Here is a 24,681-nt window from a genome sequence, read left to right as displayed (position 1 = left end):
TCATACATCTAAAACTCAGGCGCAGAGCCTCTGGCAAGAATGTCCCTTTCCTTTAAGTTCTGTCTGCCCAGCATTAAAATTGACAGAGTCTGCAGAGTTCGGCTCCATTCAGGCATTTGTAATTCAGTGATCTGTTGTGTCAATTCCAACATTTTATATGGAACAATCTGACCTTTATTGCTTCTACATGCCACAGTTTATTATATGTCAGATTCCATGATTTTGAGCTTGGCATTATAATTCATATGCTAATATGGCTTTCAGGGGTTGGAAACTCGATGCATTTCTAGCCTTAAAACTAAAAGAAATGAAAAAAAGATTACCTTGAGGTATGTTCCAACAAGCTAATGCAGTTAGACTCCAGTTCTGCAGTGTGGTGAATTCTTATATCAATACTTGTTTGGCTTCTTGATCAAAATAGATCTGCTCTATTTTAAAACCTAAACACTTATTCTAGACTGAATTAAATACAGATTCTTTGACTCCTCCATTCTGTTTTGAAAGAAGTGAAATGTCCCTTTTATTAAATTAGAACAGGTTAAACTATATAAGAGCTCTTGTGCAGAAGTTGTTATGGAGGGTAGAATAATGAAACTCAGGTATTTTCAATATCAGTGAAAGCTGAAGATTTAGTGTCAAAACTATGCTAACATACCATGCGTAATAATAAGAAAGTAAGAACGTTAGAATGACAAAATGGCTACACCAGGCCATGGAACAGAATGAAACAGAGTTAAAGACATTCTGAGCAGAGCTGCTGATTTTCCTTCACCTCTTGTAGACGTTTGATGGAAACGTGTCTCAAACTGCTGACAGCCTCAATGCAACCAAGACGCTGCATGTATCCCACTAATGCCGGATGATGCAAATCCTGCACATTCCAAGATATTCTATTTTTATATTATATATTATATTGGAAGCACTCTGCTGCCATCTAGCAGTCGGAGCTTCAACTAATTCAGCTAAATTTGTATGCACAATATTTAAATATGCATTTACAAACCCAACTGATAAGTTCATATACTAGAAAAGCCCACAGGTTTTAGAAACGTTGTCACTAAGTGAAACACATTACATAGATTAACTACACAAACGAGAGTTTGAAAGCCTGAACTTCTGTTAATTATAATGACTTTCCACATACAGTTACTGAAAACATCACAATTAAAAAGATCATATTACATTAGACAAACAAAACACTATGTCCATAAACAGAAATGCAGGCTTAATTAAATGTATGTTTGATACCTGCTTGAAGGATGTCATTTTCAAAGGGTACTTTTAATCTGACAACAAGCTCAGTTGGTGTAGAACTATTTATTGAATTAACCCAAATTTAACCTCGCTACTCCCAACACAAATAATGAAAAATGTTTTTCATATAAATGTTGCACACAAAATCTAAACTAGTTTATGAATTTCAGAGTTATGACCAATGACTTGTGTGTTGGCCCACATTGACTGTGAGCCAACACACACTATCCATCCAACACATTCTCACACCCGACTCGTCATATATTGACGAGTTGGGACGCCGTCTGACCATGCGTCACATATTGACGCGAAGGGTATACCCTTCGCGTCAATATGTAACGACAAACTGATTCCTTCACCGTAAATTTTTCGATTTTGACGATTTTTGAAGGTCGCATGTTTTACATGGATTATTTACGCGAATGGTCCTCGCAAACACTGCCGACACTTCAAAACCCAAAAATTGGTTAGGTTTAGGGCAAAAATTACGGTAAGGCATCAGGTAAAACCCTTCGCGTCACATATTGACGCGAAAGGGGTACCCCTCGCGTCAATATGTGACGAGGACGGAAGTCCCATGCGTCAATATATGACGAGTTGGGAGTGAGAGTGGGTTGATCCATCAGGACCTCAGAGAAACACACCATTCAGTTAACGTCATAAAGGTTCAGATTCTTTACATTTTGTTATAATGAACCTATAAAATCTTATTTCCTCAGGGCGTTCAAACTCCTTCTTGATATATTCATATGAGAATATGATTTCCCATGCCACCAAATCAGAGAAACACAACAGCAGGAGATGTAAGGAGATGATGAATGATTTCATCAGTCAGCAGTGAACTCTCTAACCACTGAATCTGCTCTGCCACAGACCCAGGAGCCTGACGCAAGTGGCTGGGCTGAGATAAGGGAATACCAACAGAGACACTACAAGCACATTATGCATTTTGTGATGATGATCAAAGGTGTTTGGTTTGTCTCCTGTTTGAGGACAGGATGATGTGAGGGGAAAAATCACCTCATGCATTTGCAGGTTGGTGTTTGGGACCCTCAGCTTGGCTTCTAGAAGATTGATGGGATTGGTCGTGTAGCTTTTCAAACTGCGACTTTCCTTCAGGTGGGCCTGGAGCTTCTCCCTGCGCCTCCTAGAGGATGATAAAACAAAGAACAATCAACCTAATAGTCTTGTTTTGAACTGTGGGAGGAAGCTGGAGTACCTACAGAGAACCCACACATGCACAGGGACTCCAAACTCCATGCAGAATGACCCCGGGCCTGGAATTGAACCCAGAACCTTCTTGTTACAAGGCAACAGTTCTACCAACTGTGCCACTGTGCAGCACCCAGGTTGATTATTTTTATTATTCCCTGCATTCAGAATCAGTAAAAAGAGTTGACATTCAAAGACTTTAAAGCTGATAGCTAAAGCTATCCAAGTTCATCTCTAGAAAAATCATGTACAGCTTCACTCCTCTTTCTGCTGAGTTGGTTTTTTATTTCACATACTAAAGGTTGCTTTAATACTGGTTGAAAAGGCAAAAAGCTGTGACTTCCTTTCCTAAACATCTTACTCCAAATGAATTTAATACAAAGGATAACGCTTTTCCTTAAACTATTATCCACTTAGACTTTAAACAATAGACTCAGATGAGAATTGTGTCAGGTATCCCTGATAATGAGACACAGGAAGAAAATTTGTTTCCTCAGAAACGCTCTGCACAGAGCACACACTTCTTCATTAATTTTCCCCCAAGCATTAATTAAAAGAAATGGAAGAGAACGAGTGTTTGAGTTCATGTGACGCAACCTGACTTCGATTGATAATTTATGTTGCAATCTATTGAGTCAGGCCCATTTCTAAGATGTTATTTAATTAGAATCATTCAGTCACAATCCTCTGTCATGTTACAGGCGAACACGCCAAAAGACTAAAGTCGCCGACTGACAAACCGATTAGTTTGACCCCAACCTTGCGCAGGCGCAGCGCTGACTCTTGTGATGAAAGGTCAAGAGATAATCGTGTTAGAGGAAGTGGAATAACTAGACGTCGTGGCCTGAAGGGGTGTAATCTGATGTCTTCTATTCATCTGAAAAAGGTTCTTCTGGTTTGTTGCTCCAACCAGTGCACTTTACATGCTCCTAATTATTGTGACCGGCTGCCCAAGCTTGTGCAATTACAGTGTCCTGGAGGAAAATGCGCAGAAGCCCCATGCATCACGACTTCATTATGTTGTTCCAGAGGTATGCTCATTATCAGATTCAGCTGATAAAGCCTCTACTGCCGCTGTCTGGGAGATTCTCTGCTGCGTGACAGCAGTGTAATGAAGTGTTTGCAAACAGCCTCATGGCAAGCTCCTGTGCTTTCCACCTCTGTGGCACTTTAATTATATCATGTCAGATGAATGCTGAAACATATGGAACACACTATGGAACTTTTGGATAAGTTTTCACTGAACCAAGCAGCCATGTAGTCTTTCTAAAGCTCAGCCAAAACAAACCAAATGTCTCAGAATGCAAAATAAGACTTTCTGACGGTTTCCTAAATTAGTCTAATCAATAGATGATTAGTGTGTTTCCTTTTATAAAATACTAAAAAGGTGTCACCCAATTTTTCTGTTCAGGTTATTTGAAAAATGCTGGAATTAATTTAGCAATCCAGAATAAGCAATCCAGAAATGTTGGATTTCAGGTTTTCTGTTGCTACAAAACTTCTAAGTTTTAATTTGGATTCTAGGTAATAAATCAAGACAGAATATAAATTGGAAGGTCGGTTTGGATTATGTGTGTATTGTGATGAAAGGTATATAAAATACACTATTCCTCTGCCACATGATGGCTATGAAAATTCAATGTTTTATACATAGTTTATATATTGTCACCTTCGTATTGACCAAAGTCACTATTTGGCTAAATTTATTTTTGAAAAACATTAAATAAAATAAAATCACCACCTCTTTCTTTCCAAAAGATCTTTTATGAAAAAACAAACAAATAAAAACACACTATTGGCAAAAAATAAATAAGGCCATTATTAGAGGAAGGTGTCTGTAAGCCAGAATTTTCCTTAGTGCTAATTCTGACCCTTTCAACAATGGCTCAACTTTTCCATCAACATCAGCTGCTTCTCTAGAGTTACCAAAGGCCCGTCTAGTTTTCTCTAATTTTGCCATTGCTCAGCATCTCAGCCTACATGTCTTGGTAGATATTCAGTTGTACCATATTCTTCCCATGATGGATTTAACAACAACTTAAATTATTCAAACCATGAATTATGTTTTACAGCCTAACCCTGTTTTAAATTTCTTCAAAATTGTCACCCCGTCTTCTCTGCTGTGTTTCTTGATCTTTGTGATTTAGTTTGTTTGCTAACAGGAAACCTCTGAGTCCTTCACAGAACATCTGGATTTATACTGAGGATAACTCACATATACTCACCTCCCCCACCTACATATACAGTAGTTGGTCTCAGTTTATATATAAACTATTCTACAGACCGTTAAAGGCAATAGGTTACACTGAATTTTTTAGGATCATTTGCTTTTCAATTGTGTTGGTCTATCATAAAAATCTTAATAAACACATTAAAGTTTGATGGTATCACATGACATAATGGGGACAGGTTCAAGAGATATGAATACTTTTGTATGGAACTGAAGAAAAGTCAACATCTTGAAACAGAGCACACAGTTTCAGCTGAATAAGAATGTTTGAAAGCAAAAAAAGGCAATTTTATCCATCATGCTAAGAAAACACTTGAAAAAAAACATCATTTGATCCCTGCAGTTAAGTGGTGCTAATTACACCTCTTATCATGTCATTTAATCTTGGAGCCATTTTGTGGAGTGATGTCTTATCAAGAAGAGCTAATAAAGAAAAGAGATGATGAGATAGAGTGCAGGTCCTGGGGCAGACACAAATCAGGACTTATGAAGTGAATCCTGCTAATTAAAGTTCTCGTATGAATAAAAACGGATGAAGAGATGTGCAACTGTCTACATCACACATAGAACTAGAACGAACTGAGAAGAGAGACCCTTTTAAATGACAGATGGTTGTTGTGTAGGTTCTGTGTCGATTATTCAGTTTATCACTGATCGACTTTCATTGAATTCTTTCAGTTTTCCATTTGGCCTCATGGTTCTGTTACTGACATCCACGTTTTGCAATAATCTATGGGGTTCTGTTTGTAAAGCATTAAACATAACTATAGTCTACACTGCACTGGTTTATTAATACTTTTAATGTTTAAATGAATGCAAAATAAATTGTCAATAAAATATATGGTGGATTGAAGCACATAGCTGGACTGTATAAACATTGCATTATATTTGTTAGAGGAGTGTGTATGAGGTTATAGTTAAAGACAAGATTTGTCTGGTTAATTTAATTTTTGCCACTTTTTAATTTTAAGCTGCACATAGAAAATATTTCAATTGCAGTTATGAAAAGTTTTACTAAACTACATGAAGACTGATGAGAGATATTGAGCACTGAAGCACGGATGGCAGCTCCACAGTCGGAGTGTTAAACTCATTGTGCGTCTGCTGGCAGAGACACAAAAGGAATGAAAATTAGTCCGTCTCTGAATGCATGCACACTGCAAATTAAGGGGCACAGGCGAAGGCACGAACTGAAGAGTAAGCCGTCTTTTATTCAGCAGTATTTGTGTCAGAATCTTTTCTTGTTTGTGTGAATAAAAAAAAACCAAAGAAACGTCGACATCATCGTCATTCAGGTCGTTTGGATTCGCTCCTCCAGCCCGTCCTCCTGTAGATCTGCATGCATCTTCTCGGCTGAACAGTCAACTTCCCAGACTCAATTATAGATTCATTGAGAGCGCCTGTCCATCATGTCTTGATCCGATTATCTTGTTGTCAGGCTGCTCACTCACTCACATCATTATATTACAGTGGAAAACCTATGGAATTACAGTTCTATCTATCAGCCTGCTCCACAGTATTTACAACACTCTAACAGTCTGGTATTATGCAACATGCTTAAGTCATCTTGCTGAATTTTCCACAATCAAAAATATAGAAAAGCGTATTCAGATGGCAATAATTATGTGAATAACATAAATTTAGCCAAAAAGACCATGTCTTTTAGGTTACAGTAAGTTCTTAATATGTATGTGTACTTAATTACCTTTGTGATTTTTGACATCTCCAGAGAACAGTTTAAGTTAAACATGCCAAACTTCAAGATGCTCCCACAAATTAAACCTCCATTCATTACTCTAGCTAAGCCGTTTGGTCTACCCACAAACACAAGAGCTCTTCTTAAATTAACTGTGGCACATTTCTGTCTCAAACATCAGGAATGTAAGTTTCAGGGAATTTGTATTCATAAGCTTTGACAAAGTATCCTAGAGTGTTATTTACTTGGAGTTAGTTTTCCTACAATATTTAAATGCAAGCCAGATGTGAAGTTGAGTGATGGGGATTTTTATACTTAACGGTCTGTTTATGTTCAGACAGCTCATTTTTTCATTTGAAATGAAAGAGAAAAACAAAAAACAGAAACACAATAGCTTTTTCATTTTTTGTTGATTAAGCTAAAACGAAAAGTCAATTTTGTGCACAAAACAAAAGTGATAACAGATAACAAGCTCTTACTTTTGATTTTGATTTTTTTGTGAGACCTGTGGTCTGACCCAGAAGTTCTCTCATAATGTGTGTGGCCATCTGGACATTACATACAGACTGCAGCCATACGATCTCGATAGTTTGTATTGGATAATGATCCATGATGAAACATGGATCATCATGTATGATTAAAGTAGTTTAATTGTGCTACTTTAGTACCTGAAAATAGATATTTCAAAAGTAATGTTTGAGATGCTGCTGCTGATCAGTAAAATCATTCCAGAAGAAGAACAGAGAGAACACAATCAACACCTGTGAAGTCTGTCTCTACACCTGCATAAAGAGAGAAACCAAAACAACACACAAGCTGAAGAAAAGTTGTTGATAGACCCCAGATTTTTCAGGGTTTGTCACTTACAAAGAATCCAAATTTATCAAATGTACACCTCAACTATGAAATCACACAGTGGGATTTTCTGGGTCTTCTTTTAGATTCTGTCTGTCACATTTGATGTTAGACCTGTAATGGATTTACATTTTTTTTTAAGGGAAAACTTGAAAATCCGCACCAAATCAAACATTTACTTTCCGCACTGTAAGTATGACAGATTCTTACAATGATAAACTCAGCAATCTCCTTCACATGAACATTATATGAACACTAAGACAGGATTTTTTAAAGCCTGTGTAGCTGCATGGTCAGAACCAGATAACACGGTGGGAGCAGGATCTAATGATATGCCAGTTTGAGGTGCAGAGTTGCCACAACCCCAGAGTTGCATTAATCAAATTCAGGTTGTCTTGTTGAAATTCCTGGGAGAAAAAAATATCAGCTGTTGTCAACAAAACAACAGGATAGATTGCAACACCCTGAACATCATCACTGGGGGAATGAGTCACACTAATGAAGATCATGCAATACTGATGAAATATAGTGTGAATTTTAAGTTCATACAAAAAGGCTTTGTTTTTAAGGAAAAAGAGTGAAACATATTTCTATACGTTACAAAAAGTTATTCTTGAATAAAATGATTTTCACTTTTAGTTCAGCTTGTTCTGAATGTGAATTAAATGGATTACAGGTCAAACATTGAGCTTTTTAAGGTGACAGTGTTTATCTAAGTTAATTAAAGTAATGCCTTCTATGAGCTTGAAAACATCTCCACATTCTACAGTAACAATACATTTCAACAGTATAAGAATTCACTCAACGATGAGTCAGTCTCTCGTATCTGTTTTTCTTGACATCAGTTGTTCTGTCCCAGTGGGAGGTTTTTGAACACAACGGCTGGAATGTAACTCAAAAGTATTCGTGGAAATTCTGAATATATATGGACTTTTTCATAGAGTATTTCTAAAATGTTAAAAATCAAAATGTGACTTGGGCAGCTGAAATACCAAGACTACTTGACACATTACTGGTTGGTGTTTAACCCTTTTGTGATTGGCTGTACCCTCCAGAGCATAGCTAAGGAAAGACGGTGGAGATTAGCTTCTGCTGTAGTGCCAAAATGGCTTCCATTGTACATATGATTGCATATGAAGGTGTTTAAACCATTATAATAGACACCTCTCTGAGCATTTCTGAAGGTGTCTAAAGTGTTTGCAGATTTCAATAATTTGTTGTGGTTTCTAACCAGCACGAAAACTGGAGGTTAGCATTGAGTTTCTGTTGTTCCCAATCAATTCTACTTTCTTATGGTACAACTAATGTGAGGGGATTTCATAGCTGGGCCTATTGCATCTTTTCATGGCTCCATGCTGAAATCCTCTCCCCTCAGGGCAGCAACCCAATCTTTCACAAACATTTGTAGAAACAGTACGAAGCTAGGTTCTAAATTTTCTGTCATTGTAGTGAGGCAACTGGTTTATGTGCAACAGAGGTGGGCAGACTGAACCAAAATATTAACAATATCAATACTAACTCAGCATCAGTATCAGATCCATATTAGTGTGGTAAGAGCAATAATGTAGTTTCGGATTCTATCTCAAAAGTTTTGTTTATTTCTGTATTGTAGTTTCTCAATTCTACCTCAAGGAGATTTTGTTTTGATTTGCTGTCAGATTATATTTTTTCCACGTCATTAAGGAAAAATGCACACAAATCTTGTTAAAGTTATTAAGGTATTTTGTAAACACCTAAAAACTTTGTCCAAATTCTGTCCAAAATAGTTAAAAGCAAAAGACAAAAAACCCAACTAAAAGTCAGAAGTTTGATGATGTATTAAACTTAAAAAGTATCGGTATCGGTGATACTGGCCCTGTATTTACTGGGTATCAGATCGATACCTGCGTTAACAGCAGCTCTCCTTCCTCCACCAACAGCTACCTGTTCAAGCCGGAGCCACGCCTCTTTCTTCGTAAACATCTCAGAGGGTACGCTGAAAATTTACCATGAAAATAATGTGAACAAAGCCATCCATCTCACTGTGGTGAGTTTTGTCAGGGAGTTCTGATAATGATTGTTTTAAAATGCCACAACTGATTGTGGCATTTTGCTTTGCTTCAAATCATTTGAAATATTATTCATCTAATATTGTAAAACAAGCAATTTAGAGAAACAAATATGCAAAACAACCTGATAGGGACTGGAGAGTTTCTGGTTTTGTTGTTGATGTCATTTTTATGCGTTCCCAGATCTTACCAATAAACCTGAGCTGCTGGGGTTTTACTATAACAAGGAAAGAAATACGGTGGTTTGTGTAAAATCCAGAGGATGAACAAAGGGCCGCTCCCAATCCGTCCCTCCACCGAATTTACCTTAGAAATATCTTATAGCATGTGTGTGTGTGTGTATTTATTGTCGTACTTGGTGCGGCAGTAGAGTGCCATGCACATTGTTCCCAGAAGACTGATTGCCATGGCGATGGATGTGATTGACAGCACCTGTCTCTTGTACACAGCTTTGCTCTCTGTGGAGAAACAAAAACAGGAGAAGAAGAAGACGCCATATTAATGTTTGAACAGCACACTCTTGGGAAATAAAGCTGTAGATGTTGTACATATTTGCCTGCATATGTGTTTCAGAGACAAAAGAAGAAAAAAAAAGAGGAAGGACGAATGGAAATGTGTTTTGTTGTCTCAGGGTAAACCTCCCATTCAGGGGAGATGTGTTCGCGCTGAACCAATACTCCATTCACAGGATAAAACATGGTTTTTGAGAGTCACTCTTATTCGCTTTTAATTTCTAATGTGTTTCTCTAGCAGCACCCAAACAGCTATTTAAATCATCAAACAAGCAGTTATTGAACAAACCACTCTCTGGAGCTTTTTACCCCACTCAATCCCTCTTTTTTTTTTTTTTTTCAATCTGCCTTGATTCTTTTCAAGAGTAATTACTTCTGTGATAAACAAACCAAATACACCAGACATGAAATAACTCAATTCTAATTTGTACAAAAAAACCCAGAACATATTTACAGCTTCCTTCCCCGCCACACGTGGTTCTCCGGGTTACTGTTTTAGCCCCTTCGGCTCGTTTTATCAGCTCTGCCACGTCGAGTAATGGTCCGATAGACACCAGACATTGCTTTTGAAATGGATGCCACATGTAATGGAGCCTGAACACTTGGAAACAAGAAGAGTTATGGTGTGGAGGGACGCCATTAGTGGAGAAAAATGGAAGCTGTCTTGTTTGTTCCGAACAAGTAAATCACGGTTGCCTTCGGAAACATTAACAGGCGATCAGTCAAGGTTTATTTTTGCAACGTTCGGGCCTTGGGAAGCTGTAAAGACGATGGGTGTAAGAGATTTTAGGTTGAGAAGGGTTTTTCTGAAGGATTTTATTTATTGTGCAAAACTATAATAATTACTGCTGCAAGCTGCTTAATATAACATCATTACTATGCAGTTTGGAAAAGTCTGGGAAGGCATGGAATTTGATTTCAGTGCTTTTCAGGTCTGGATAACTATGGAAAGAGATAAAATCATTGTTTTCATGTCAATAACACTTTTGTTTACAAACTGGTTTCTTAGTCTCTTTCCTCTTCTTGTGTAGTTCTTCCTTTATACATTATTTCCTTCTTTTTCTATCATTCTCTCCCTCCTTCCTCCCTTCCTTCCTTAACACATTTAACATTTTAAAATGACACTAGAAGAGAGAGAAGTGCCGACGGTCAAGTCTGACATGTTTTCGATGAAACATCTGGAGGAAACCTGACCGTGTTGAGAGCAGCTCCACTGCAGCCTGCTGCTCTGTCCACATTGCTCTGCAGGATCCTGGCATCGTTTCAGCTGATGTAACTCACTACTTCCTGACCTCATCAAGATATTCCTGAACTTATTGTAAGATATCTCTTTCGATAACTCACCCAAAGAGAAACATCCAGCTACTCTGCTCCACACAGATATAATCCATCAGACACACATGGCTTTCGATCCTTTATCTCCTCTAAAACAAGAGATGCTGCAGAATCTCTTGGAGTTTAACGTTTCCCTCCATCTTTCTCCACCTGTGTCTAAATGACATTTCAGGCTGGCGTTATCCCAACGCTGCTAATCAAACTGCGGCATCAGACCGACTCAAAGGCTGTAATTACTGTACGTAATTAGAGGAAGACGTGAACAGTCCTGCAGTGACACACACACTGACACACACACACAGACACACACTCAAAGCAAGACTGGAAGAGCGAGATGGTTGGGGGAGATGTGGCACAGAGAGATGAGAAGAGATAAAGTAAGGAGGTGAACTGACGAGCCGAGACGTTTCACAGAAGAACCCAGCCCACTTTTCTCTCCTGATAAGATTTGATTTCCACTTTAGCTGTTTGAAGAATTGTCTGTATAGCAAAGAGATTTTTATTACCCATTATTAGTGTATAACAAAATTTTAAGCTATTTGTGTCCTAAATGGTTTTGTGATATTAACAAGGAAATTAGCATAAAAGATAAAGCCAGGACAAGGAGCAGCACTGACACTTTCAGAAAGCGTCCTATTCTATTCCACCAAGATGGATATCAGAACAGTTGGTCACCTAATATCCCTTTTATTTGGTTGATTTCACAGTAAAAGCAGTGATAGGATGATGGGGTCGACTGCACACACAGGGCAGGAAACAGACAGAGATGGACAGCAGCCGTTAATCGTAAAGACTGGAAGACCTTGGTGGAAAAAGACTGACGTTCATATACTTCTGAAGTAAGGAAAGTTAGTAGTATGTGATCAAGTATTGAATTATTGAGAAGATATGCCTTAGTAAGGATAGAGCAAATGCCCTGCCATCACATAGCATATCATGTATGAACCAAGATGGTTACTATCAAGACTTTTGTACTTTGAAGTCTGCTCTGGTGTAAGAGAAAACTGCTTATGACATAGTGATAGGAATCATATGGCACAAATTCAGGCAAAGTCAAATTTTATTTGATCAAATCAATGATTAGCGTTTTTCCAGTTAGCTAGCGCGCTAACATCAATGCCATGACCTAGGGTGACCAGACGTCCTCTTTTTCCCGGACATGTCCTACTTTTCAGACCTAAAAAAATGTCCGGGGGGAATTTCAAAATCGTCCGGGATTTTGGTCAACTGCCTCAAAACACATTACATAGCTTACAGTGCATTGTGATTACATTGCTACTCCGTTCCACTACTCCATTCCAGGTTTCTTTGTATGGCAAAGAAATCGGTAGCACATGTGTGTCCGCGGATTCTACCCCCCCGCCAACAAAAAAAGAAGTGTCCTACTTTTCAGAAACCCAAATCTGGTCACCCTACATGACCCAGCTTGGTGAGTTACTGCTCAACTTGAACGAGCAGATGCCACGGCCATACTAGCAAAAACAACTTAGGAAAACAATCAGTGCTCCATTCAATACTCCTGTCCCTCACTTCTAATGTTCATCATGACGCCTCAACATGATTAGTTGCAAAGGGTCAAAATGACAGCAGAGAGCAGTACATTTTGTGATCGTATAAATATTATGATGTCTGGCTTTTTGGTGCTCTGTTTAAAGTGAATCCTAAAATCTACTGGTAGCCAATGTAACATGTATAAAATAGGGCTCAAGTGAGCTATTGTGTTACAACATGTCAAACAAACAGATTAGGTACTTTGCAAAACTTTGTGGTGAGAAACAGATAGTTTATCTAAACCAGTAAAAGGGGGAAATAATCATGATCTCAGTATGCCTTTTCTTTAGAAATTTCTTCTAGATAGCTTCATAAATAAATTGCGATCTATGTGAAATTATTTCTAAACACTTCACAGAACAGAATATAGCATTGTTGACGGCCTTTTGGAGAGCTCAGATTAAGAGTCCACATTTTCTTGAATGTATCACATAAAAACAGTTGGCAGGACTAAGCAATGCTGTACCAATTATCAATACAAGATGCTAACACTTCAAATCAGTAATCCTCTTGTGCTTGGTTATAGAGTTGAACATTGTTTTACAGCAGCTACTGTCTCACTCACACAATGTGACCTTGTCCATGTTCCTACATGGTCTGTGTTCTTTCTGCATGAGTTGAAAGAGTGACCTCCCCCTGCCCCTCTAACAACCTGCAAGGACAACCAGTATAGACAATACATGGATGAACGGTACTAGCCAGAAACCAAAGATTAAAAACAGGCCACAGAATTCTGATTGGGGCATCTCTGTTCTTTGACAAAACTTGGCTGTTAAAATACAGAATTATCCATTTAATTTTCATCCACACAAATTGTGTCTGTCCCAGACTGAGCCTCACTGTTAAACTCCAAGCACATAAAGTGGGTGAGCATACTGCTCTCATAACTCAGTAATGGCTGTTCTTGCTTGGTTTCTCTTGCAGGTTTGGTGTAAAGGCCAATTAGTGGCAAGAGCTACACCTGCACCAGCTGTGTTCCTCCACCTCTCTGTCTGTGTCCGTCTCCTTCTCCTCTCTGAGCTGAGAACCAATCTACCAATGGAGGCAGGTTTACCAGAGGTCTGTACACACTTTACACTACCGCCAATGTGCTGATTTGTTTTATACCTCTGTCACCCTAACTCAATCTGCTCACCGGAGCCAAGTCCAATCTCTTGGAAATGATGTACAAGTGGAAGTGTGAATATGATTTGCAATGATTTGTTAATGCATACACACACACACACACACACACACACGCACACCCGCGCGCACACACACACACACACACACACACACACACAAAAGAAAAATAAAATAAAATAAAAAAATCTGTCAAGAAAACTTTTTCTGTAAGATTAAAAGAAGAAAAGAAAAACCATTTTGAAAGGACTCATTACAGGAGAAGTCCTAATGCCTATGAAATTGCATCTCATAATTTGCTTGCATCATCAACAAAAGGTGACCTGAAATATTCACTTCAGCAGAAACAAATATGAGGCTAAACACAAACTGAAAACCTTGTTTTAATAAAAAGCTGTTTCATGTTTTTCTATGGCAGCTTTTACACCAAAGGCCTGATTTACATTGAGTTCTGTTGGCTGAGATTGATTGATGGATTACATATTTACTGTTGAAGAAACAATCTAACATATAATATTGACTTATATGATTTAAATGTAAATCCATTCACACTTGCATGATGACTCTAGTTGCTGTGCAACAAGCAGCTTTCTCCAAGTTGTTATTCTTAGCCTTAGATTGTGTTGTAGGAATAGTCTATTCTTTAAGAAGATTTCTTTCTTTGTCACTGGGTTAAGTATTAGCGTGCCTTTTAACTTTACACATCTTATCATATTAAGACAACAAATTTAAATGCTACATGGTTTTCAATTTCCTTTATTTTTATGATTTTCTTTTACAAATGAAACTGAAAAATGTGGCCTCAGTTATTAACCAGATCAATTATTAACAATATGGAACCACCTTTCACTGCTGCTACAGTTCCAAGTCTTTGGGGGCTCTGCCATCCTGAAGATCTAGAAACTATTTATCTTTGCAACCCAGCTCACTCAGTCACTTCAAATTTAGGTCTGGACATTTACTCTTAAAACTAGATTTTAAGAGTATAGTTCTACAAGAATATTAACTTTAACCTTAGCCTCTTTTCAGCCTCTTACAGGTTTTCTCCCATGACTGTCCTGTATTTACCTCCATCCATCTTCCATCAGCCCTGTCCAGATGTTTTGTTGCTGCCAGTCCATGGAGTCCATGATCTCCATGGACCATGGTCTCCATGATCAGAGTTCATCTTACTCTGTTCATCAGAGTTGGAAGGCTAGCACTAACATCAAGCAATGCTGTTACAAAGGTAATCTTTGATTATATTAGAGCAAAAAATGTAAATATTAAACTTGCACACTGTTTAATATTTAATTTTAGGTGGTAACAGTAACTAAAATTAGTGCAGAAATATGGCGCCTAATTTGCAATCGCTAACAGATTGATATAATTCATCTTTACAGGTTTCAATGTAACAGAAAAATAACTGCACCAATGACTATGTATTCCTAAAGACCCTTTTAGCTGTCCAACTAGGTGCCTGATGTAAAACACTTGTGTTCAGTCAGAACAAAAAATAAACAGTAATACTAGGGAATTTATAACAGTAGGTAACTTCTGAAAAAAAGAAGACAAAATGCATGCCACAATTTTTATATTTTTAATCAGCAAAACAATGAAACTACATACATACAATCAGTGTGAAACACATTATTGTCTGTGTTCATAATAATAACAAAAAGCACAAAAGCATAAGAGATGTGAATAAGTGTGCAAAGAACTAAACTTAAGATAAGTATGTGCGAGTAGTGGCTAGTAAGTACTATTTTCAGTCAAAAAAAAAGCATACTCCACATTTTACTATGCACTGGATTAGAAGTATAATTTATTTTTAAAGGTTATTTGTATGCAAGGCCCTGATAAAACATTTGGAGGACAAAAGGAAAAATGGAAAAAAACAATTTTGCCATTGCTTAGCATAAGAAATTACTTTTGACACAAAAAGGTGATGACAAAAAGAGATTTTCTGGTTGTGGAATTGGATTGAAAATGTTCTGGGTTTTCTTTTTTGCATTACCTTCACTCTAATTCTGAATATATTAGGAAGATTCACAATTAAGAACTTCATTACATCCAGCCAGACTAAATTTAAATTAGTTGGTAAAAGTTCTCTAAACCCGGGTCGGAGTGACTTAACTCTAACCCGTACAGTGACTCAGTGTGAGGTTAATGACGTGAAGGTCAGCCAGTGCTTAAGGCCTCCCTCTTGTTTGCACACACCTACTGCTGTCTGCACTGGCACAGTGTGTTGATGTGAATAAATCATTCGGCTCAAGAGAGGGAAAGCCTGTTCTTGTTCCATCTGTGCGACTTCGGGGTCACGTCTTCTATTTATTCCCACTTCAAACCTCCAGATCTGCCCTGCTGGTCAGTTATTCGCAGCAACATTAAAGACAACTGTGATTAATATTTTAATCTCAAGGTGACAGTGGCTGTAACTGTAACTGTGTTTCTATGTGATCTTCTTAAATATTGATGCAGGGCAAGTTCAGTTGATGGAAATGTATGTCATATAAAATTGGGCTTTTAAATATTGTATTTTAGTTCTTTTCCAGGGTGAAAAAAAAATACATACAATTTTATATGTTTAGGGCTCTGAACTATTCGTTATTTAGGTTTGAGCTTTTCCTTTTATGAATGTGTTTCCTGACTTGATTTCAGCTCAGTTTAATTCGAAAATATTTTATTTATGCCAAAGGGAAATTAATTGTTGTCATAACTCATATCATCCAAGTCTTTAAAGCCTAGTTGTGATGGTGATGTTGAGGATGAAGGATCTCCAGACAATCCAGACATGTTAGCAGCTCAATATCCAGACAGAGACGACATTCTGCCATCATCAGCACTGCTAATCCACCCCATTTACTTTTGCTGCTTCTCTTTAAATCTTTGCCTGCCTGTATGATTAGAAATAAAGGTGCAGAAAAAATTTATTTTATCGATTATAATTTCTAGTCCTGGGAATTCTGAATTGTTTCAAAATACTCAAAAATCCATGTTAGTTGAACGTTTTTTTCCACTGCTATTTACAAGTATACTGCTTATCACATTACGCACCGTATGTATTTCGAATAATTCTTTGATATTTTTATAATCGAGAAAAAGCCAGGCAGCTAAGCTAACCTAACAATTTAAACTACAGAGTTTTATACATAAACCAGTTTTTGTATTAATATAAACTGATGGAATTTGATACTGTGTAAAACCTTTTAGAATCCTGTTCATCTCCTCTGGGATTTGGGCTCATAGTTCAGGTCTTAACTTTGCTCAGCTGCTCCTTGTTGTAAAAACATAATCACAATTATACAGCATTACAAAAGTCCAAAAGTATTACAAAAAATAAGAGCCAAATTCTTTCCACCTGAACAGAATCCAAAACTGAAGAGAAAAACAGAAAAGAAAAACTGCACATTTCAAACAGCAACGACTCAACCAAACAAATTATGAACAAAAGTCTAGCGTAACAGAGCTACTCCAATACTCTGCCAGCAGGAGCAGCAGCTCTATTGAGCAAATCTGTGGACATGGCAGCAATCATAAGAAGATGCATTGTTGCAGTGACAGAAAATTCAGTGGCAACATTTTTCCACTCACAGCCCGCAGCATAGTACTGAAGTCCTGATGAGTCTCCATGGTAGCAAACTCCAATGAGCTTTAGCTTCTCAGCACTGAGAGGAAGATTTGAAATGCTGAGGGAGTACTGGTTTTACTTCCACCTTCAGCTCACACTGATATCAGGTCTATTGCCCACTAGAGGACTGCCTTGTTTTGAAAGTTTTTTTAAAAATTGAAAACTAATTTACCAGTACAGTAATCCAGCCAATCTGTGCAACACTTGGAGCTTCCTCAGTAGCAAAGGGTGTTTTGTGTGCTCCTGTTTTTGTTAGGGATCATTTTCAATTTAAAACTCAATAAAGACCTAACATTTGGTATTTGTTTCCTCTAGCTGCTGTCAAAAAATATAAGTGGTATCAGTTGTTCTTCGTTTTATGAGTCATTATCAGTATGCAATTTCATAAAAACATTTGCACCTATCAGCACAAAGCTGTAGGCAGCACACACAGATAATCACAGAGTTGACAAAGTGTGGCGACACAGTGAGGTGTCCTTCTGACAGAACCTCTGAGGCGTGCCGGAGTGAGAGTGCTTCAGTGAGAGCTGGTGGAGTTCATGACACAAAAACAGAGGCGCTGGACAGCACCCTCCACTGCACTCTATCTGAATCACTGGTGGCTCCCTCTGCTTAAAGACGTCACCACCAACGCTTCAAGTCAACTCTGAATTTCTTACAGCTACACTCAGCTTTGCTTTTTGAATTTATCTCAGTACTTTCTGAGCCCATGTACAATTTCAGACCAGTTTAGTTTGCTGTAAATAAACTCCAGTTTGCTTGCTTAGAAAGTTTGATTCGTTTGGGGAGAAGTGAATGCACAATCAAATCTTGATGCAACTGTGGTTCGCCTACAAACCTTGGATTGTATCATATGTTTCTTGGTTCGGTTGCAGCAGACTCTGGCGTGATTTCAATGCACATATAAAAATGCCAAACAGACCCTAAAACAGGAAGAGGACTGTAGTGCAAGGCATGCTGGGTAAACACAACCAAAACAAAAGTGCATGCTAACAGGAGAAATGGCTCAAGGTCTCTTGTCAAATACAGAAAATGTAACAAATGTTGTAGCTTTGGTCCTCAAGCAAACCGATTCAACTGGACTATGAGGTGTGAAAACATCCTAAAACAAATCTGTGAGGACTTACAATAATGTTACAAAATTGATGTTTATGAGCAGATTTGCGTTTGCTTCCAGGTTTGCTTATATCTTTAATTAGCATAATCTCTGCAGTTATATTAGCGCTGTGGTTTAGTACCTGGAGTAAAGTCCAAAATACATTCACTTACTGTTTACAAAACCTGTTGTCGCTCACATGGAATAGAACTAACTGGTCCTTGAAAGATCCATGGATTTGATGTTTTGTTGCGTATGTTATCGTTTCTTTCTGAGCATCCAAAACTTTCAGAGAACCTTTTACTGAATTATTGAATATATCAGACTAGACCTGCCAGTTGCACTATGAAATAATTAATCATGACCAAATCTATGGTCTTTCCAAAGAGTGTGAGGAATCATGTAGCAGAAAACCTTTCTACTTTGTGCAGACCTATTTGGAACAGCAGAATAGAATAGATTCTCTATGCACAGTGTTTCTCTTCATTGTAAAATTCTGAAATCACAGCCTGGTTTATGTCAGGGGCACTGCAGGCACAATCATTTCTTCCCTGAATGTTTTTGTCCACATGACTCATATTTCCTTTGGCAACAGTGGCTGGAGAGGACAGACTGAGGATAACTGTGTTGTATGGTGAAAGATTCTATTTTATTGTCATTTAGCTTTTCTTTATTGACTCCTCCTCTACTCTGTGGTGTCCAATTCTGAGCCATGGAAAACAAATCTGAAGTTAATCTGAGGAGTAAAGTGAAAAACAAACATTTATTCAAATTAAACACCCAAAAAGTTCATTAAGTTTAAACCTATTTGGATTGTGTTGACACTGAATTTCTGTTTCAGTATCCCTGTATCTTGCAGAGTAAGCTGGTAATAATTTAACATATTAAATATGTGTTTAATATAGGTTTCAACTTAAATAAAGCACATTTTGTGGAACATCAAGTCCTATCCCATCTATAATGTACGTGTTGAATTTTTATGGATCCATGTTCTGTGTATTGTGTAGATTTCCAGTGATCTGATGCATCAGCATGAGCTGTGTTGCTTTTTGTTGGGACGTCCATTTTAAATGATTCCCAAACTCTGAACATTCATAATCTGAGGCCCCAAAAGTGTTTAAATAATAAACTCATAGGTCAGATCGCCAACAGTTGCAGCTAGTTCATGCATTCAGCATGAATTTTCATCAGCGCAGACAAAGCACATGCATAGCATACTCAAGTATTTTTCATCTGCAATCAGATGTTAAATTGACGCTGATAATCAAATAGATCCGTAGCTTGATACAAGATTATTTATGAGTTATCCCTCATAAAATTTCTGCACACACTTACATGTCATTGTGAGATTTATTCATCTACTTTAAGCAACACGTGTAGAAAATGTTGCACAATGTCAGGAATATTTTATTGTCTATACCTCAATTAGAGGCTGCAGCAAAAAACCTAACAAATGTGATTTTTCCCAGATGAAGCTTCGGTTGATTCCCTGAGGCTCCAAGGATGAGTAAGATATAAACTTTATTATGCAATATTAGCTGCTCCTTTGTACAGAATATGATGAATAATATCAATATTGTACCATGATAGGTGACATGGACAGGATTCTCCTGATTTTTCCACCAAAAAGACTTAACATTTGTATTTCATGTGCTGGAGTGTTCTGATGGTGGATGATAGAAACGTGCTCTGCTGCCTGGTTTTGGTCCATTCTTATGCTTCTCTTGACTGACATTGTGAAGCAAAATGGAAATATATTCTTTTGCCAAAGCAAAAGGACAACATCCATATTGTTTTCAATTTTTCCACTTGTGCCACTTTCTCTCTTCTCAGGATGTAAAGGATGATGTGTTGATGTATTAATAATTGCCAGTCTTATTGAGAGAGAGTTATTAATTCCTGTCATTTTGACCATTTTTTAGGCTTTTGTGATTTTAGTCATTTCATACCCAAGACTTTTAGACATGAAAATGATCCATCAGTTGGGTGAAGTTTCATACTGACGTGTCAATTTGTGCCCACATTATGGATCCTCTTAGAAACAAATTATTTTATTTCACTCAGATATATGATCCTTCCTGGCAGGAGGAACACTGGTTTGACTGGGGGCCTGTTTTTATTTTGGAGACTGGACTGTGAGTGGAGATCAGAACAATAGAATAGTTGGGATCAAAAGTATTATTTAAAACCTACTGGGTGGAATCTGTTCTGAAAATGCAGCCATTTCTACGATGTTCCTCACAACTACAATCACTCCACCACTGAGCGCAGCCTACTGTGTTTTTGCATGCTCAGCATCTCTGCATCTTGTCCATACAAATTTGATTACTTTTAAATTTCAATATAAATTTTTGACGACTTTTGTCATTGTGCTTGTTGTGATTCATAAAGTAATAAAAGCTGACTTTTCAAACTGTGTTAAATAATAATGAGGGATGATGATGCCTGCTTTTCTCTCATTTATCGTTCGTCTTCCCGCTTCGTGAACTTCTTGAAGTCTTGAAGATTGTCTGGTTGCTCATGGGGTCAAGTGTGATTTCGCTCAAAGGTAGAATCTTTACATTATATTCACACTGCAGTTTCAATTTTAAGCATATACTCTGAAAACAAGGTGCTACCGTCCCTTCTAAAGGTACAGAAGGGACCTTTAGAAGGGACTTCTAAATTTCTACATTTAATTAAATGTCAAAATTGAGAAGAAACTAAACTGATAAAACAGATTTCTAGAGCAGCAGATTTAATTCTTCTGTTATATTATTATACATTCATAAAGATGAGTTATGCTTGTTGCAGCTAGAGTTCTGGGTTTTTTGAAAGAAACAAAACTTTCCACAACAGGACTGAAAACTTTCTCACCCAGATTACTTTTTTCCATTTGTTTTCTTTTCTTTGTTGTTTGGTTCTGTTTGAAAGTCAGCAGCATTCTCAGTACATTTCAAGTTGTCAAAAATCAAGATGAGTGAAATGAAAATCATCTCGCTTTCACATCTACAAGACAACTAAAAGACACACCTCTTCGTTCAACGCTAACAAAAAGGTGGCATTTTGAAGGATTCAAACAGGCAGACTGAGGCGCTGACAGACTGGTGAGTCCAGCAGTGGTTGGTCAGGAGTTCTTGGTCCAATCCAAGGTTTAAATGAGTCCCTTAGGAGTCAATTACGAGCAGAACAGCCGATGTTAAAAAAAACAAAACTGACTAAAACAATAGGTTGGTAAAACATGTAAAATTAGTAATTAATTAGTAATTCTATAATGTAAAATAAATAATAAAGCATGATATCACTCAGAGCACAAAGCATAGAATTAGATTGATCAGATCCGTCCTCAGGGGTCAGGCACATGGTGACCGATACCTGATCTAGAATTTCATTCAATATCAGGACAGATACAGATATTAATATTGGATCAGTGCATCTCTAATAAACAGAAATGAAAACAGTAGGCTTAACGTCTTAAAACGGGCTAATATAATCATAATAGTCTCCTCCTCTTCAAAGATTGGAAAAATGATGAAGATGGCCTCTGATTACAGATTTAGCTGCTTCCTATTATTATTATGGTCTTTTCCAGATCTCTATCACTTTCTGACATGTTTTTGTTCTTAGAAATAATATCAACAAATGTCACTGTTGAGATGAAGCACTTGAATCATATTTGTCAGGAAAGAAGAAGAAGAAAAAGAAGATTTAGGCACCAGATTTTCAGTCAGAGGTCACTGAGCTCTGATGGAAAGGAAATATTGATGGGTGCCTGCATGGCTGCCTGATGAGGAACAGTGAATTTTCCTCCCTTTCACTTGCCCTGATACATTAAAGATTTATAAAACGGGAAAGGCAGAATTGGAGAAGTCTTAAATATATTCCAAGCTTTATTAAATGCTGGGTGAGGTTATGTCCAGGGTGGAGAAATCTTAACCTTTATATGCTTCCTTTCTAATTTTAGCCTCAGAAGCAGAAGCTGCTTATACATCCTTGACAGAAATATGGACTCTTTTCATAGACAGAATTTTACAACTGAGCTTTCTAAGTTATGAAGATTTGCTTTAATCAAAGGCATGTGATGCAAGTCTCACCACAAACAGGATGGAAGTTAAACCCTAAAGCTCTTTGTTTCATCAGGAAGTTAGAAATGAACCACAATCAAGGAAAGTATGATGGTCATATTGCATAAAACTGATAAATTCACCAATACCTAATGGATTGCAAAACCTTTAAGTATTCACATGCACTCATCATCAGGGCCGTATTTACAAAGATGTGGGCCCCTGGGCCAGAGCCAATGTTGGTGCCATATCCAGTACTGATTTAATGGCAAATCCTATATATAAGTAAACATGAATTGTAGGTTAAATCATGCCCTGAACAGAAGCTCTGTGTTATTCCCCAAAAATATAAACTTGAGTTTTGTTTACATTCATAAAAATTCCAAAATATTTACACAATTCACCTGATATGGGCTGTGAGTTTGAAATAAAGTACAATGCAAAACATTTAAAACAAGAGAAATATAGAAACGTCTTTGGCAAAGCTGGTTTTGGTAAATACTCTGAAGAACTTAAGGTGACCTGTTCTGCTTTCTTGAACAAGTTAGGATAGGATAAGTTTATGAACAAACATCTGAATGTTCATCAAGTCCTTCGCTCAAAATCATTCTTAGATGGAGACATTTCACCTCCACAGTTCTGTTTGTTCTGAGCTGTTTTAGGGCTCTGCCATTTTTAAGCAAATAAGCTGCTGCTGGCCACACCCCCAGTTTACACACAATTTTACAATCATGCATCTTCGAAAAGTAAAGGTAGAGCCTCCTGCACAACCAACAAGAATGCAGCAAGTGGTTCCTGGATGGTACATCAACAACAAAACACTTTTCTTCTCCAGTAGCCATCATGCAGCGCATCCAGCTGACCAAACATGCTGGAGCTCTGGTCGGGTTGCTAGGTTATGGGGCTAGGTTCGGCTGCAGTTCCAAAGTGAGGGGGGAGTGCCCACCAAGTGTGACGTCATAATCAGGAGGTTTTTGAAATGATTCATTTTCCAAACACCAAAACACATTGAAATTATTGTCAGTAAAACGGCTGGGTGGTTTGGAGTATTTCTATTATGGAAGTACAAGTACATTCAAAAATTAATTTTTCATAATAAGTTCCTTTTAAATTAAGGTTAAAGAAGAGAAAACCAAACAAATTAAATGAGCTTCAACTTTCTGGGGTCAAATATCCCTCCAGAACAAACCAGGTCACGGAGAAAAAAAGGATGCAAGTTCTCTACAATTTAGACTTGAAAAATAATCCAAATATCAGTGTGGGTGAATGTTTGTATTAGAGGTTGTATGTTAAAATATGAACTTGTGTGGATTATAGGAAATTACCATCAAATCCAAAGTTAGACACCTAACATTGAAGACATTGTTATGTAAATCTCAAAACTCAGTTTCAATTGAATATCGGAAGAGAAAATGTAAGATGTGTATTCAGATCTTCCTGTTGAATGTTTTCCCTTTTCATTTTGAAAATAACTCACAAAAGTCTACTGGAGAGTCGCTGCAGATGATTTAAATATTTCTCTTATTTATCGAAAGAGTCAGTTCGCCAAGCCACAGACATTGAGATGTTACCGTCAAGTGTGGGAGACGCTCGTCTTCGCGTGCGCTGCTCAACACAACGCCGGCGAGGACCCTGGCAGGGCTAGCGTTCTGCTAGCAAGATGAAGAGAATGTGGCAGCCTGAACAATGTTGCAAAAGGCATGAAACCTCACAGCTGAATATAAATGGGAGGAAGAACCTCCAAGAAAGCTCTACGGTAAAGATCATCTGTCACTGCCAAGTTTGCAAAGTCTCAGCAGGCTTCACAAATGCAAATGTCTGACCGGCAATGGGAGGGTAAAAAAAAAAAAAAAACTGGAGAAAAGCAGCTCTTCTTGCTCTTTCAATACAGTCATAAAGTGGGAGGTCATTCTTTTGGACTTAATTATGTTTTTTTTTGCGATCAGAGCTTCTGGAAATTTTCCTAACAATTCCGACTGAGAGAATGGGGCGAGCCACGGCTAATGACGAGCTTCCAGGCCGTTAACTAGAGCTCCTCGGCTGCAATACCCGGCACAGAGCGCGCAAAACAGAGCCAGGAACACAAGAGAGTAGCTTGGCAACGACACTTTGAATCC

At 37.7% G+C, this 24,681-nt stretch overlaps 1 protein-coding gene across 2 annotated transcripts in view; it reads right to left on the bottom strand.

The window, feature by feature from the left end:
* Window positions 1-24,681, bottom strand: part of LOC122842618 (pro-neuregulin-3, membrane-bound isoform) — a 424,235-nt gene that overhangs the window by 20,314 nt on the left and 379,240 nt on the right. For both annotated transcript variants that reach the window (XM_044136652.1, XM_044136654.1), the window contains 2 exons: window positions 9,651-9,753; window positions 2,275-2,401 (listed from right to left, as the gene is read on the bottom strand). In XM_044136652.1, the coding sequence (XP_043992587.1) occupies window positions 2,275-2,401; window positions 9,651-9,753 (230 nt within the window). The remainder of the gene's footprint in view (window positions 1-2,274; window positions 2,402-9,650; window positions 9,754-24,681) is intronic.

The sequence above is a fragment of the Gambusia affinis genome, linkage group LG13 (genome assembly GCF_019740435.1).
Source record: "Gambusia affinis linkage group LG13, SWU_Gaff_1.0, whole genome shotgun sequence".
Taxonomy (NCBI): Eukaryota; Metazoa; Chordata; class Actinopteri; order Cyprinodontiformes; family Poeciliidae; genus Gambusia; species Gambusia affinis.
This window is presented reverse-complemented; position numbering and strand designations above follow the sequence as displayed.